The sequence below is a fragment of the Prionailurus viverrinus genome, chromosome A2 (genome assembly GCF_022837055.1).
Source record: "Prionailurus viverrinus isolate Anna chromosome A2, UM_Priviv_1.0, whole genome shotgun sequence".
NCBI classification, from domain to species: Eukaryota; Metazoa; Chordata; class Mammalia; order Carnivora; family Felidae; genus Prionailurus; species Prionailurus viverrinus.
Window position 1 is genome coordinate 114,707,452 of NC_062562.1, and position 14,758 is coordinate 114,722,209.

The window sequence follows — 14,758 nt, forward strand, 5'->3', positions numbered from 1 at the left end:
GATTTGACTGCTATCAAAATAGGTATACTTAGTATATCATGTGGGTCGCTCTCCCAAACAACATATTTTGAGCAGGTTGTAACCACAATATATGGTTTTAATATGGTATGTGATGATCAGCATTCCATATCTATCATTTTTTAAATGTATAAAATTTGAGCATATTTTGACTTTCCTAATAAGTAATATTCTGTGTTGATCTTACCACGTTTTCTTTAAAATGTCACATGTAAGGGGCGCCTGGGTGGCGCAGTCAGTTAAGCGTCCGACTTCAGCCAGGTCACGATCTCGCGGTCTGCGAGTTCGAGCCCCGCGTCAGGCTCTGGGCTGATGGCTCAGAGCCTGGAGCCTGTTTCTGATTCTGTGTCTCCCTCTCTCTCTGCCCCTCCCCCGTTCATGCTCTGTCTCTCTCTGTCCCAAAAATAAATAAACGTTGAAAAAAAAAAAAAAAAAGAAGTCACATGTAAGGTTGGCTACTACAATAGTTCTGGCTAGAAAGTGAAATGGACCACTTAAAACTTTCATACAAGTCCATACTGAGGCTGAGACAAAGAGTATTATCCCATTTCAGCTGAATCCTGTTCACAGGAGAGTTCGAAATGAAGGGGAGAAGGAGAGGAACGGATTCCTGTCTCTCTCCAGCTCTCACATCCTGAGAGGTGGCAACCCCAGGGAGCCAAGTGGGTCCTGTCTGCCACTGCCCCCAGTGGTGTTCCTGGATCAACACAGCTTTCGGATTTTGACACCCTTTGCTCTCTCAGATGTCTAGACCCAAGTCATTTACCACACATGGTGAAGCAAGTTACCAGGATTTGGGAGTTAAGTTATTATGTACACGGAGTTAGGTGGTACAAATTGCCCTTTTCAGGAAGGCGTATGTAAAAAAGAATAGTTCCCTGGCTGATTAAAATCTTGAGGGAGATACATATCAGATGGTTGAATGCCTAATGGGTATTACTTCAACATACTCAGAGAAATGAAATGGAGAGGTCTTCGTTTCCCGTCCATTTCAGAAGGACAGGATGGAAGGTGCCCGAAGGGAGCATGGTACAGTCCACTCACCTCTCTCATTGCTCACTCACATCAGACCAGCTTAAAAGAAAGACATATTTGAGGTCCATTTATTCAAATTCAAATAAACTTGTAGCAAGTACATTGGAATAGTTGAAGCAATTTTACTTGTTCTGTCACATCATGCAACAAATGAAGGCTATAATTAAGTTTTTACTTGAACTGTTGGGAGGCAATCTACTGCCCTTGAGGGTATAAAGGTTCCTGTCTAGAAAGGCTTCATCACAGACTGGCATGTTTTGCAAACCCAGAGGAAGCTAAAGGGGGGCAGAGAGAGGCTTCAAATCCCGTGAAGCCAAATAAAGAGATACCGTTATTTCTTGAATACCACATGGTACAATCATTAGTTCCAACCCTCAGAACAGTCATGTAGGCCAGTCATGCCATAAACCCAGCCCTCACATCAGTCTGTAGCAAGGGGATTGGTCTGCCTGGATTTTTGCAAGGTAATAGAGGTGTAAATGCACCCCAAATTCAGATTGTGTACCATTTTCTTTCTTTGCCTAGATGAGATCATAAAACGTGCTCTAAATCAGATCATAAAAACATGTCATACCTGAAAGGCCCTGCAAAGTTATACCTTTTCTTAATTTTTAGATGAGATATTGAATGTTTAAAGTTTACCTACATGACGTGTTCTAGGAGCAATTGCTTTAAAATCTGCATCAAAAGTTCATTGTTGGGGTGCTTGGGTGGCTCAGTTGGTTAAGCATCTGACTTGGGCTCAGGTCATGAACTCACAGTTCATGGGTTCGAGCCCCACACTGGACTGCGAACTGACAGTGTGGAACCTACCTGGGATTCTTTCTTTCCCTCTCTCTCTCTGCCCCTCCTCCGCTCACAGGAGGACACGCATAAGCACGTTCTCTGTCTCAAATAAGCTTTAAATCACACTTCCTTTTAAAAAAAAGTTCAGTATTAGTGACTTTTCACTGAATGTATTAAAACACACTGAAAAGAATTCTCTCAAATTCTATGGAGAAACCTAAACAATTTCTGAACCTCTTTTAAATGTTCCTGTTGATGGGGATTTGAGGAAACGCTGTGTTAGAGGGGCTTGTAGAGAGACATGTGCTGCTAGTTGACCACTCTGAGACCATTGCATCGGCCTGGAAATGAACACTTGTGTGATCTCCCTCCCAGGTCCCGTGGGAAGATCTCCGTTACCTCTTTGGTGAGATCATGTATGGGGGACACATCACAGATGATTGGGATCGCAGACTGTGTCGGGTGTATTTGGACAAATTCATTAATCCATCTCTGGTAAGGCACTTTCAATTGATTTTACAGAGAATAAAATTCTAGTAAGATTTTTTTAACTAATGTCACTATATAAATACTTAAATATTACTGAGGTGTTGTGGCCTTTTGTGAGTATATTCTGGCCTACCATCAAGGAGTTTAGAAATGTGTTAGAAATTGTGCAGAGTCTTGGGCTCCATCCCAGAGCTATGGGATCAGAATCTGTTTCACCAGGACCTCCTGGGTGATGTCTGTGCGCGTCTTCTGTGCTGTGCCCAGGTGAAGGGCACATTCACCGACTGTCCGGGTCTTTGGAATAACCCTCGACGGTATGCAGAACTGACACTGTTAGCCTATTTTATAGGGAGACACTGAAGCGTGGCTTGCCCCAGGACAACCCATTCCCATGGGCAAGAGCTCCAGCCAGAAGATAGGTGTACTGATTTCAATTTGGGGTTCTAATATAAGTGAAATTTATAGTTTTCTCCCCGTCACAGAAGCCATGGAGTATTCTAAATTTTGATCACTAACTCTTAACTATGTACATCCTCAGGAAAAATGTGATGTGAGAACTCAGTTTTTCTGTCTGTGAGGAAGGGTAGAGTACCCACTGTACTGGAAGTTGAAAGAGACCACACTCCTTTTCCTATTTCTCATTTTACCAACCCAATATCTGGACAGATCAAATGGGCACTCAGTTTGCGTCCAGGCTGCATTCCTGGAAAACGTGCTCAGTCCCTGTTTTCCATATTGAAATAACTGCATGTGGTGGCCACACTTTTTTTCATGCTCTCACCAAGGCCTCCATGTTCATGGCCGTTGTCCTTATTTCTTCAAAATGCAAGGCACCCTGTACCATGCCATCTTTGTTTTTGCTTGAACAAGACACCAACTGTGTTTAACATAGTGCCGATGTAACTTCTTTGACATTGGCCATGGAATTTCTTTCTAGATGGGTCTCCTGAGGCAAGGGAAACAAAAACAAAAATAAACTGTTGGGACATCATCAAAATAAAAAGCTTCTGCACAGTGAAGGAAACAATCAACAGAACTAAAAGGCAACCTACAGAATGGGAGAAGATATTTGCAAATGACATACCTGATAAAGGGTTAGTAGCCAAATTATATAAAGAACTTATACAACTTAACACTCAAAAAATGAAAAATCCAATTAAAAAATGGTCAGAAGAAGGGTGCCTGGGTGGCTCAGTCAGTTAAGCGTCCAACTTCAGCTCAGGTCACGATCTCCCAGTTTGTGATTTCGAGCCCCACATCAGGCTCTTTGTTGACAGCTCGGAGCCTGGAGCCTGCTTTGGATTCTGTGTCTCCCTCTCTCTCTGTGTCCTCCTGGGCTTGTGCGCTCGCTCTCTCTCTCTCTCTCTCTCTCTCTCTCAAAAGTAAGTAAATAAACATTAAAACTAAAAGGGCAGAAGACATGAACAGACACTTTCCCAAAGAAGACATACAGATGCCCAACAGATAAATGAAAAGGTGCTCAACATCACTGATCACCAGGGAAACACAAATGAAAATGACAATGAGGTATCACCTCACACTGTCAAATGACTTAAGTTAATAACATAAGAAACGAGGTGTCGTCAAGCATGTGGAAAAAGGGGAACCCTCTTACACTGTTGGTGGGAATGCAAACTGGTGCAGCCACTCTGGAAAACAGTATGAGGTTTCCTCAAAAAGTTAAAAATAGAACTACCCTATGATCCAGCAATCTTACTACTAGATACTTACCCCCAAAATACAAAAATACTAATTCAGAGGAATAAATGCATCCTGTTGTTTACAGCAGTATTATCTACAATAGCCAAATTATGGAAACAGCTCAAGTGTTCATTGACAGATGAATGGATAAAGATGTGATATATATATATATCATATATATATATATATGATATATATATATATATATATCACACACACACAATGCAATATTACCCATACAAAAGAATGAAATCTTGCCATGTGCCAACAATGTGGAGGCATTTAGAGAGTACTAGGCTAAGTGAAATAAGCCAGAGAAAAACCAATACCATATGATTCCATATGGAATTTAAGAAACAAAACAAATGAGCAAACAGAGAAAAAAAAGAGGCAAACCAAGAAACAGACTCTTAGCCATAGAGAATAAACTGATGGTTATCAGAAGGGAGGTGGGTGGGGGGATGACTAAAATCAGTGATAGGGATTAAGTGCATTAAGTGCATTTGCACTTGTGATGAGCACTGGGTGATGTATGGAAGGGTTGAGTCACTATATTGCATACCTGAAACTAATATTACATGGTATGTTAACTGGAATTTAAATAAAATAAAATATGCCAAGGACTGTAAACATATAATAGAAAGTAGTGCCATATTTTTTAATGGTTTGAGCAATCTCCTGTTCATAATTTCTCTGAACTTCATCTCCTAAAAGCATTACGTAATTTTGATACCCTTCCTTGAGTCTATTTTGAGAAGTAATATAATCACATATAAGAAAATAGGTTATATTGTATGTAGTCTAATATACAAAATTGGGGACAGATTTTTTTTTTTTTGCTACTTTTAATGTTAAACAATTTGGGAACAATGCAAAAAAAACCAAAAAACAAAAACAAAAAAAACTTTGCTGCTGTGTGACCATTTGTTTTTTTTGCGGAGTCTCCTGGTCTTTCCTTAGTTCTAATGAGCAGGATTTCACAGGTCAGAAAGACACTTTCAATTTAATACAATTGGAAGTCACTCCTCAGAAGAGGTCTGGGAGTAGGTTTCCATGGAGATGGGAAAGATAAACAGTGTTGGGCATGCGACCTTTACAGAGGTTGGTTTCTCCAAATGATGGTGGAGGTCAAGGGGCAGAGTGAGAAGCTCCTGCTGATGTTCCCTCTCAGGCTCTCGCCTGAGGATAGGGAGCCAATTACTGTTGCCAAACTAGGCAGTCCATTAACCTTCACAAGGCTGAGCTCCCATTCACAGAGTTGTACAATACATAAGAGACGACAGAACCTCAGGAACGGCACTGGAGTGTGTGTGAACCCTTTAGAAATTTCCGTAACCACCCTTCCATGCAGATCTGCTGACGTTTCCAGGATTGAAATGCTTCTTTTGCAGGGAGGGCACCTGGCAGGCTCAGTGGGTGGAGCACGTGACTCTTGATCTCTTTTGAGTTCCAGTGCCATGTTGGGTGTGATTACTTAAATATGTAAATAACCCTTTAAAAATAAATGGATAATTTAAAAAGAAAGAAATGTGTCATTTGCTGTCTTGCCTCCGCCCCAGACAGTGCTGCCTTCTCAACTCAACAAAGGAAGTTAAAAGCACTTACTGACTTGGTGTTAGATGCTGCAAAACCCCAGTTATTCTGTTCGCTTGCATATGTTTCCTGCTCTTGCTTTTTATAGTAGGAACTTGATCTAACACTTGTGCATTTGCAGGAAGTCTTTTCACTACTTCTCATGTGGGTTAACTTATTTAGAAATTAGTATCTTTGGTTGCACTGAAACATGATCAAGAGAGCAACCCATTAATGGTGTGGGATTTAAAGTTTCCCTCACAATGTTTTCAGTGGTATTGCCCTTTAGGAGGCTGAGTGAGTTTCTTGCTAGATAAGTGAGGTCCCACTGGGAGAGGGTTCCCTGACAGCAGTGTGCCTTAGGGGGTCTCTGGCCAGAGTTAGGGAATAATTATTAATTATTCTTCCACATAAGGTGTATATTTGGCAATGCTAAACAGGTGAGACAGTAAGTTACTTTTGGAAAATAAGGTATCAGGTCACCCAAAAGCTGGAGGGTATTATGCTAAGTGAAATAAGAGAAAAACAGATAACATGTTTTCACTCGTATGTGAATCTTGAGAAACTTAACAGAAGACCAGGGGGGAAGGGAAGGGGGAAAAATAGCTACAGAGGGAGGAAAGGAGGCAAACCGTAAGAGACTCTTAAATACAGAGAACAAACCGAGGGTGATGGGGGGCAGGGGAGAGGGGAAAATGAGTGATGGGCATTGAGGAGAGGGTACTTGTTGGGATGAGCACTAGGTGGGGCGCCTGGGTGGCTCAGGTCATGTTCTCACAGTTCATGAGTTTGAGCCCTGTGTCAGGCTCTGTGCTGACAGCTCAGAGCCTGGAGCCTGTTCCAGATTCTGTGTCTGCCTCTCTCTCTCTGCCCCAACTCTGTGCGTGCACACACACACACTCTCTTTCTGTCTCTGTCTCTCTCGCTGTCTCTCACTCTTTCTCTCTCAAAGGTAAACATTAAAAAAAAACTGTTCTGGTAATATAGGGTAACAATTAGGAGGCTGAGCTCTGAAATAAACAATACCAGGGTTCACATTCGATTCCCCCTGTATTTGCATTTAGACACATCTCCTGAGCCTCAGTTTCCTCATCTACAAAACAACCATTGTCAGGTTTGAACATTAGTACAAGGTTAGAACAACATGCTAAAAATGGAAGGTATTTTATCTATAAGTATAAAGTTTCATGATATGTATTTCATACTTGACTATCTATGATTATAACAACGAAAACCATTTATTAAAAACCTGCTCTGTGCCAGAGGTCAGTACTACACAATTCATGAGTATTATTTCTTCTCCTCACCATTATCGTGCAAAATGGGTATTAATATCCCACGTAATCAAAAATGAAAGCCAGATTCACAGAGGTTGCACAGTTGGTAAGTAGCTAAGCCAGGATTTGAACTCACAGTCAGACTCCCCAGAGCACAGACTTTGTCTGCAGTGTGCTACATCATTGCGAGAGCAGATCTGTTTGCGGTATCTGGGGCATAGGTCAACAAAACACTGACTCGTGTCCGCACTGTGCACGGAGGGTGCCACAGGGTCGTGTCGCAAACAAAACCTGACAATCCAGGAGACCAGAGCTCTAGCTTCTGGTTCTGCCACTAACTTGCTGTCCAGCTTTGCTCAGGACCTCTGTGTGCCTCAGTTTATTCACTTGTAAAATGAAGGTACTGTCCACAAAATCACTAATGCACCTGTCAGCTCTAAAGACATCATGATAATATAATTTAACTTCGAGTGATTTCTGAAAATTCCTCACAGCACTTTGAGGCCATGGCATTTAGGGAAAGTACACTCGTTTAGACTCACAGTAAACTCGGAACTTCTTGTCATATACTTTGAGAGACGGCAGAAGAGGTGAGTCTTATTAAATACCAGAATACCAGGGGCGCCTGTGTGGCAGAGTCAGTTAAGTGTCTGACTCTTGGTTTTGGCTCAGGTCATGACCTTATCATTCGTGACAACGAGCCCAGAGTCGGGCTCTGTTCTGACCCCATGGAGCCTGCTTCGGATTCTCTCTCTCCCTCTCTGTCCCTCCCCTGCTTGTTCTCTCTCTCTCTCTCTCTCTCTGTCTCAAAATGAATAAACTTAAAAGGTAATAAAAAAAAATAAATGCCAGAATATCAGAAAGCAAAATGTAAGAAGGACAACAGTCATACAGAGTCAACAGAGAGGCAGGATTCTGGCTTTCCCAATGTCTAATAACTGCGCCTGCCACTGATTTCTCCAACAAGGACTTCAAATCCTTGATTTTTTTTCATTAAGTGGAGGCTTGTTCTCCTAGAGTATGATCCCATTTTTTTTTAATAGCTTTATTGAGATAAATTGAAACTTCCCAATCTCAGTTGGACAATCCACGGGTTTTTTTGCAGCTCTTACCACAGTCTGTTGTAGAACACCTCATCCCCCCAAAGAAACCCAATACCCATTAGGAGTCACTCAACATCCTCTCCCCAACTCCCTAACCCCAGGCAACAACTAATCTTTTTGTCTCTTTAGATTTGCCTATTCTGGACATTTTCTATAAATAGAGTGGTAGGATATGTACCCTTCTGTGTTCACTTTCACTTAACGTTTTCAAGGTTCACCCATGCTATAGTTAACATGTCAGTGCTTCCTTTTTATGGCCAAATAGCAGTCCATCGTATGGATACATTTTCTTTATCCGTTCTTCAGTTGACGGACATTTGGGTCGTTTCCAATTTTTGGCTATCATGAATAACGATGCAAATGAACATTTATGAACAAGTATCTGTGTGGGCATGTGATTCCATTTCCCTTGAGTATATACCTAGGAGTGAAATTGTTGGATCATATGGTAACTCTGTTTAACATTTGAAGGAACTGCCACACTAGTTTTCCAAAGTGGTTGTACCATTTTATATCCCTGCCAGCAATGTATCAGTGTAGTACTCTCTCCATAGCCTTGCCAACACCCTTGTTCTCATTTTTTTAAGCCATCTGGTAAGTGTGAAATGGTATTGCATTGTGGTTTTGATTGGCATTTCCCTGAACGCTAATAATGTGGAGCATCTTTTCATGTGCTGATTGAGAGTTTGTTTATCTTCTTTGGAGAAATGTCTCTTTAGAACTATTGATTCTTTTGAGGAGTAACAGTAACCTTCTCAAAAGCCCTGTCCCAGGGGCGCCTGGCTGGCTCAGTCGGTTGAGCAGCCGACTTCAGCTCAGGTCACGATCTCGCGGTCTGTGAGTTCGAGCCCCGCGTCGGGCTCTGTGCTGACAGCTCGGAGCCTGGAGCCTGTTTCTGATTCTGTGTCTCCCTCTCTCTGACCTTCCCCCGTTCACGCTCTGTCTCTGTCTCAAAAATAAATAAACGTTAAAAAAAAAAATTTTTTTTTTTAAATAAATAAAAAATTAAAAAAAAAAGCCCTGTCCCAAAGGCAAGATAGTGGTCAGTAGGCAGAGAGCTGTACGGTTCTGACCCCGTCCACAAGCAGGAGCTTTTCGTGAAGGCCTTGAGTGGGAAGGGATTCAGAACCAGGAGTCCTTGAACACACTGAAATCTTTACAGTGTTCTTAAAGGAGAAAGAGAACACACACATATGTACCCGTATCAACTAAAACTCACTTCTCAAACTTTGACATCGTGGTAGGAATTTAGAGTGGAACTTTCTTTAGGTTGTCTTTTTCCTTCCAGAAAATCAAAATGTACCTGAATGTTCCTAGGACGCAGAAAAGACTCTAACGTAAAAGTCTACTTACGGCGTGCCTAGCTGTTTGCACACATGTAAATTCCCACAGCCACTATCAGTAGGCTGCTATGAGGAACATCACTTCACTGACAAGATTGCAACTCAGATAAACTGTCATTTTGAAAGGCCACCAGCAACCAAACCTTTCAGGGATGGGAACTGAACCACATCTGGCTGGCTGTAAACCTCAAGCCCTTACTTTTCCTTTGTGGCTCTTTTGTTTTGCTCATTAACGAACATATAAAAGGCACTTTGGGCCTGTTTGTAAAGACTGCCTGTCTCTCCAGAAAGTACAGCCATTTGCATTCCCACCAGCACTGTAGGAATATGCGCTGAAACAAATTTGCAGTCCCCATGGCATTTTAACGTTTTTAAGTGGTTCCACTTTTGGGTTTGTGTCTTTGCTTAAAACTCTGTTTTTAATTGAAAGGCAATTTAACTGTGGCTCTTAAAATTTCAACAGTCTAGTGAGCACCATCGGGGAAGACCAGGTCCTTGTTTTTAGAGAATAAAGTTTGGTTTGTATGTATTCTAACTTTTGGTTTCATTATTGGTATTTTGTGCCCATATTTTTATTTTGACTAATTTATCTTGTAGAATAAAAACGTGAGTTGAACTGTCCCTCACAGTTCTGTTTTGGTCACCCTGAATCAGTGAGATGGCAATTGATTATTCTGATATATAAATGTGAAATGATAGAAAATGCAGATCAATGAGTGAAACAAACCAAGCTAATAGATGCTGGTGGGGAAGATGGTCCAAGCTGCTCCTTCTCATATGCATTAGTCAAGACTTCTGTTTGTCACAAAATAAAAGACTAGATTAACTTGGAAATCTTCCTAGTGCAAAAGAGAAATGCTGACTCAAATATTTAAAAAGTCTTTGGAATTCACAGCCAGCCACTGAGCATTGTCTCTGAGGCCGCAGGCTCTCTAGGAAACCTGGACTTGCAGGTCTGAGCAGGAACAAACTGCCATTATTCACAGGTGACATGCTTGTGAAGAAAATCACTTCTTTTGTCCCCCATCAGACTGTGAGTCCCTTAAGAACTAGGTTATATGAACCTTTTATATTTTCAAGGCTTGTTGTGGTATACTAGGTGATGAGTACTTATACTGAATAAACATTCGTGAATATTCACTTTGCCTCTGGGTGAGAGTGAGGGGACCAGATGGCACAACATACAAAATTGGAGAGAAAAACCCCGATTTCAGAAAATGACTTAGAAAATCTAAGCCTAAAATAGCTCCATTAGGTGAGTGTTAAAAGTCACACGCCTCTGTACATTTAAGCACGTGGAGCCAGAATTAATAGCAAGAGAGATTAGGAAAATCAAAACAGGTTTGTTAGGGTCCCTGGCGACTAAAAACATCAGGAAAAAATCTGAGATTATGCTGAGTGAGGTAGTCCATTCTAAGTACTTGACTGACTCTGTTCCTGGCTGGGAAGAGAATCATGTCTGTAAATTCTTTTGTCACCTTTTGAAGAACTGTATTCACATAACTTAGGTTTGGTATTGCTCTTTACATTGCCTTTCTTTAGATCCTTCCCCTATGTGGAATGTCTTCCTCTACCGAAGCCTTAATGAAGTACATGGGTATGATAAATGCCTCCTCGCTCCCGCCGTTCATTCATTAGGCACCTGTGTACTGAGCGTCAGTATGTGCCAACACCGGTCCCGGGTCTGTGGATCTGGAGGCGAGCAGTGTGGACTCTACCCTGAGTGGTTCAAAGGCATGAGGAAGTGTCACTGAGCTGACTCTTTGTAGATAGTGCCCTCTAACTTGTTACTTACATATACACACTCCTGTTTATTCAGTATGAGTACATAGAACTCTGTATCGTGTAAAAAATAACTTGAAGAGTATTATGGCAAATGCGTATATTAGGAAAGTAAAACCTATAGAGCCATACTAAGATGCGTTCAGAATTAAGATTTAAATCAAACATCTTGCCTGGGGAAGTTACTCCTAATCTCCATTTCTCTCTACAAAATGTTTGCAGATGTGTGGGATAATCAGTGACTTGAAGCATTTGATGGGGTGACTAGTACACAGCAGATGGTTCAGCTGTGTTCAGGTACCATGTTGCCCTGGGCAAACTGTGGACTGAGGCTTCTCAGGGCAGGGATTCATGTGTGTTCCTTGGACTCCTCCCCAGAGGTCAGCCTGGTGCCAAACACAGGGCCAAATGATCAAATTACAAAAGGGTTGTGAAACATTTTAGAGAGCCCGCTACCTATCCAGCATTGCACCGAGACCTTCTTGTTAAGAGCGTTCTCAAAATATTTTAGGATGCGAAGATTCATGCCCAATTAGACTTGGAATAACTGACTCTGTTCCTTTGTGGTCGAAGGTGGAAGATGAACTGACGCTGGCCCCAGGATTTGCAGCCCCACCTAATCTAGATTATTCAGGCTACCACCAGTACATAGAGGAGAGGCTTCCTCCAGAAAGCCCAGCACTGTATGGCCTCCACCCAAATGCTGAAATAGAATTCCTGACGGTGATGTCGAACACTCTCTTCAGAACTTTGCTGGAGATGCAGCCCAGGAATGCACTCGTCAGTGAGGAGCTGGGGCAGTCCACGGAAGAAAAGGTAGAGGGTCTTTCTTTTTTTGTGGAACTAATCTTGCGTGTACAACTCAATGAATTTCTCCCTTTCTATACAACTATCTCACCACCACCAGATCAAAATACATAACATTTCCAACACTCAGGGTCAGTATATCCCTCCCTCTCCCATCTAAAGGTAACTACTCATCTTACCTCTGTCACCATAGGTTAGCTTTGCCTGTGTTTGAACTTCAAATACATGCATTCATGCACTGTGTACTTATTTAGGTTTGGCTCCTTTCATTCTGTGTTATGTTTGTGAGATTCACCCATGTTGTTGCATGGGGTAGTGATTCATTTTTGTTTTATATTCTATCGTATGAATATGCCATTTTTTCTTCGTTCTATAGTAGATGGATGTTTGGGTTCTTTCTAGCTTTTCACTATTACGAATATCCCAGCCATGAACATTCTTGTAATCTCTTGTCACCCAGCACTGGCAACTCCCAGAGGCGTCCACTCATACTTCTTACCCTCTCTGCTGAGAAGTGGAATTGCTGGATCACCGGGTGTAACATGTAGTTTCAGTCGATATTCCCAAACAGTTTTCAAAAGTGCTTGTACCACTTACACTCCCACCAGCAGTGTGCAAGTGTCCCCTGTTCTCTTTCGTTGAGGTTTTGTGAAAGGTAGTATTTCATCATGGTTTTAACTTTGCATTCCTTAGGCAAGGGGTGATGCTGAATATCTTTTCATGGGGTTATAGCCATGTGGATAGAATCTCATGTGAAGTACCTGTTCCAGTTGCTTGCCCATTTTTTTAAAAATTGTTGTCAATGTTTTTCTTACAGATTTGTAAGGACTCTGTTCTCAACGTGTATCCTTTGTCAGATAGATGTATGGCAAACCTCTTCTCCAAATCTGTGACTTGCTTTTTTATTGTGTGTTTTTGGCTCTGTCATTTTATGATGTCTTTATTAGATTATCTTGGGAGACTGGCATTGGTTTTTTTTGTTGTTGTTGTTGGTTTGTTTTGCTTTTAGCGTTAGTCTTTTGAAGGTATCTATTGCCTAGAATGATGGGGATGAGAAATAGACATCAAATGCTACCTTTTTTTACATTTAGATTAAAATCTTATTTCTCGTTAACTTAAAACCTTACTAGTTTATTTTTCCCCACGTAAATTAGCCCATATTCCCCTCTCACAATTATTAATCAGGATTTGAGGGACAAGGATAAGTTGTTGGAACACACTCTCAGATTTCCTTATCGTGAGGTCTCAGGAATTTTCTGTATTATTTCTTGAAATATGGCCATTTGTTGAGGCACTGGCTGTCATTTAGAGGCTTTAGGATTTGTTGTGTGGTGTTTTATCCCATATACTAACATCTCCCTTATCTGAATATTACACCTTTTTTTTTTCTTAAGAAGATGAAAAAGATCACCCATTTGGCAAAAGCTATAGTATTAACACAAGCAGAGAGGTAGATGAGGTCTTCATTTTGTTTTTTGGGCTTCATTCTTTCCAACAAAGAAGCTGACCGTTAAACCAGAAACTATAAAGCAAACCTCTTGAGATATCTCAACACCCCAAATAGGCAAACAGATTGTAGCAACGAATTTATTGAGTGCTTACTATATGCTAAGCACTTAAGAAAGTGCTTTAGGAAGAAACCATTTAATTCTCAATAGCTCTGAGTAGTATCAGGATCCCTGTTACAGAATTAAGTTTAGGTGATTTGCTAGACAGCTAGAAAGGGCCAATGAAGGAAATCAAACTCCAGCTGATTCCAAAAGCCACCCCTTTACCTAACTTGCCTACTACACTGTTTTGTACTTTGTGCAGCTATTGTAGAGGAATAAGACTGCAGGACCTGAAAAATTACATGCCGGGCGCTAAAGCAACTTGTTGTTAATGCTGTCAGAACTGTAGGCAGTAATCCCAGAAATCAGTGGGAGACGGAAAGTGGCCTGGGGCTGAAGACAGACAGCACTATCTTCACTCTCTTGTCTACTTTAGGTATTTGTTGGTTTTCCGTAGCTCCGTGAGACCGGATAGACTAAACATGCACATTGAACTACTGTATGCATCTTTGCGTCTTTAATGTATAAGTTTTTTATTTCTTCAGGGCAATAAGTAAAGAAGACAGAGGCTTCCTCGTTGTTGAAAACGTTGATCTAAACTGCTTCCCCAAATTTTAGGCTGTGTCAGTTGGAAAGGGCAACATCATAAAGTCACCAGAATTAGCTCAAGCTTAAAGGGCATTTTTGGTTTGTGTGACTTTCAAAATGATTTTTTTTTTAATTAGCGGATTACAAAACGTAATAACCAGATGTTGGGGTTCCACTTCCTCTGATTGTGTCTTGACACGCACAAGTGAAATGGAATTCATGACAGTTCTTCAATTCCCCAAATGCTACCAGTGAAAAAACTACAAATAGTAGCTCCTCCCTGGTGGGATCTAAAGAAGGGGAGGGGCTGCGGTCATGCACAGGTAGCTGAGCTAGTTGGCAGTGCATCTGCCCACCTCCAAGGAGTGGCGGACATGTTTTCAATGCATTAGCAAGCATCATTGGGAGTTGTGGGATAGATTCTGGGACTTCCAAACATCAAGGATAGTGTCCCTGTGACTAAAAATGAAATACAAAGGGGACACCTCGTTGACTCATTGGTTAAGCATCCAACTCTTGGTTTTGGCTCAGGCAATGATCTCGTGGTTTCCTGAGTTCAAGCCCCACGTAGGGCTCTGTGCAGACAGCATGGAGACTGGTTGGAATTCATATTCTCTCTCTCTCTCTCTCTCTCTCTCAAAAATAAACTTTAAAAGAATCTTTAAAAAAACGAAATACAAAGGAGCTAAATTTTGTGTGTGTTAATG

General features: G+C 41.4%; 1 protein-coding gene across 2 annotated transcripts in view; it reads left to right on the forward strand.

Moving 5' to 3' along the window:
• DNAH11 (dynein axonemal heavy chain 11) overlaps nt 1-14,758 on the forward strand; it is a 355,616-nt gene that overhangs the window by 331,550 nt on the left and 9,308 nt on the right. For both annotated transcript variants that reach the window (XM_047849106.1, XM_047849105.1), the window contains exons 76-77: nt 2,215-2,334; nt 11,680-11,922. In XM_047849106.1, coding sequence (XP_047705062.1) covers nt 2,215-2,334; nt 11,680-11,922 — 363 coding nt within the window. The remainder of the gene's footprint in view (nt 1-2,214; nt 2,335-11,679; nt 11,923-14,758) is intronic.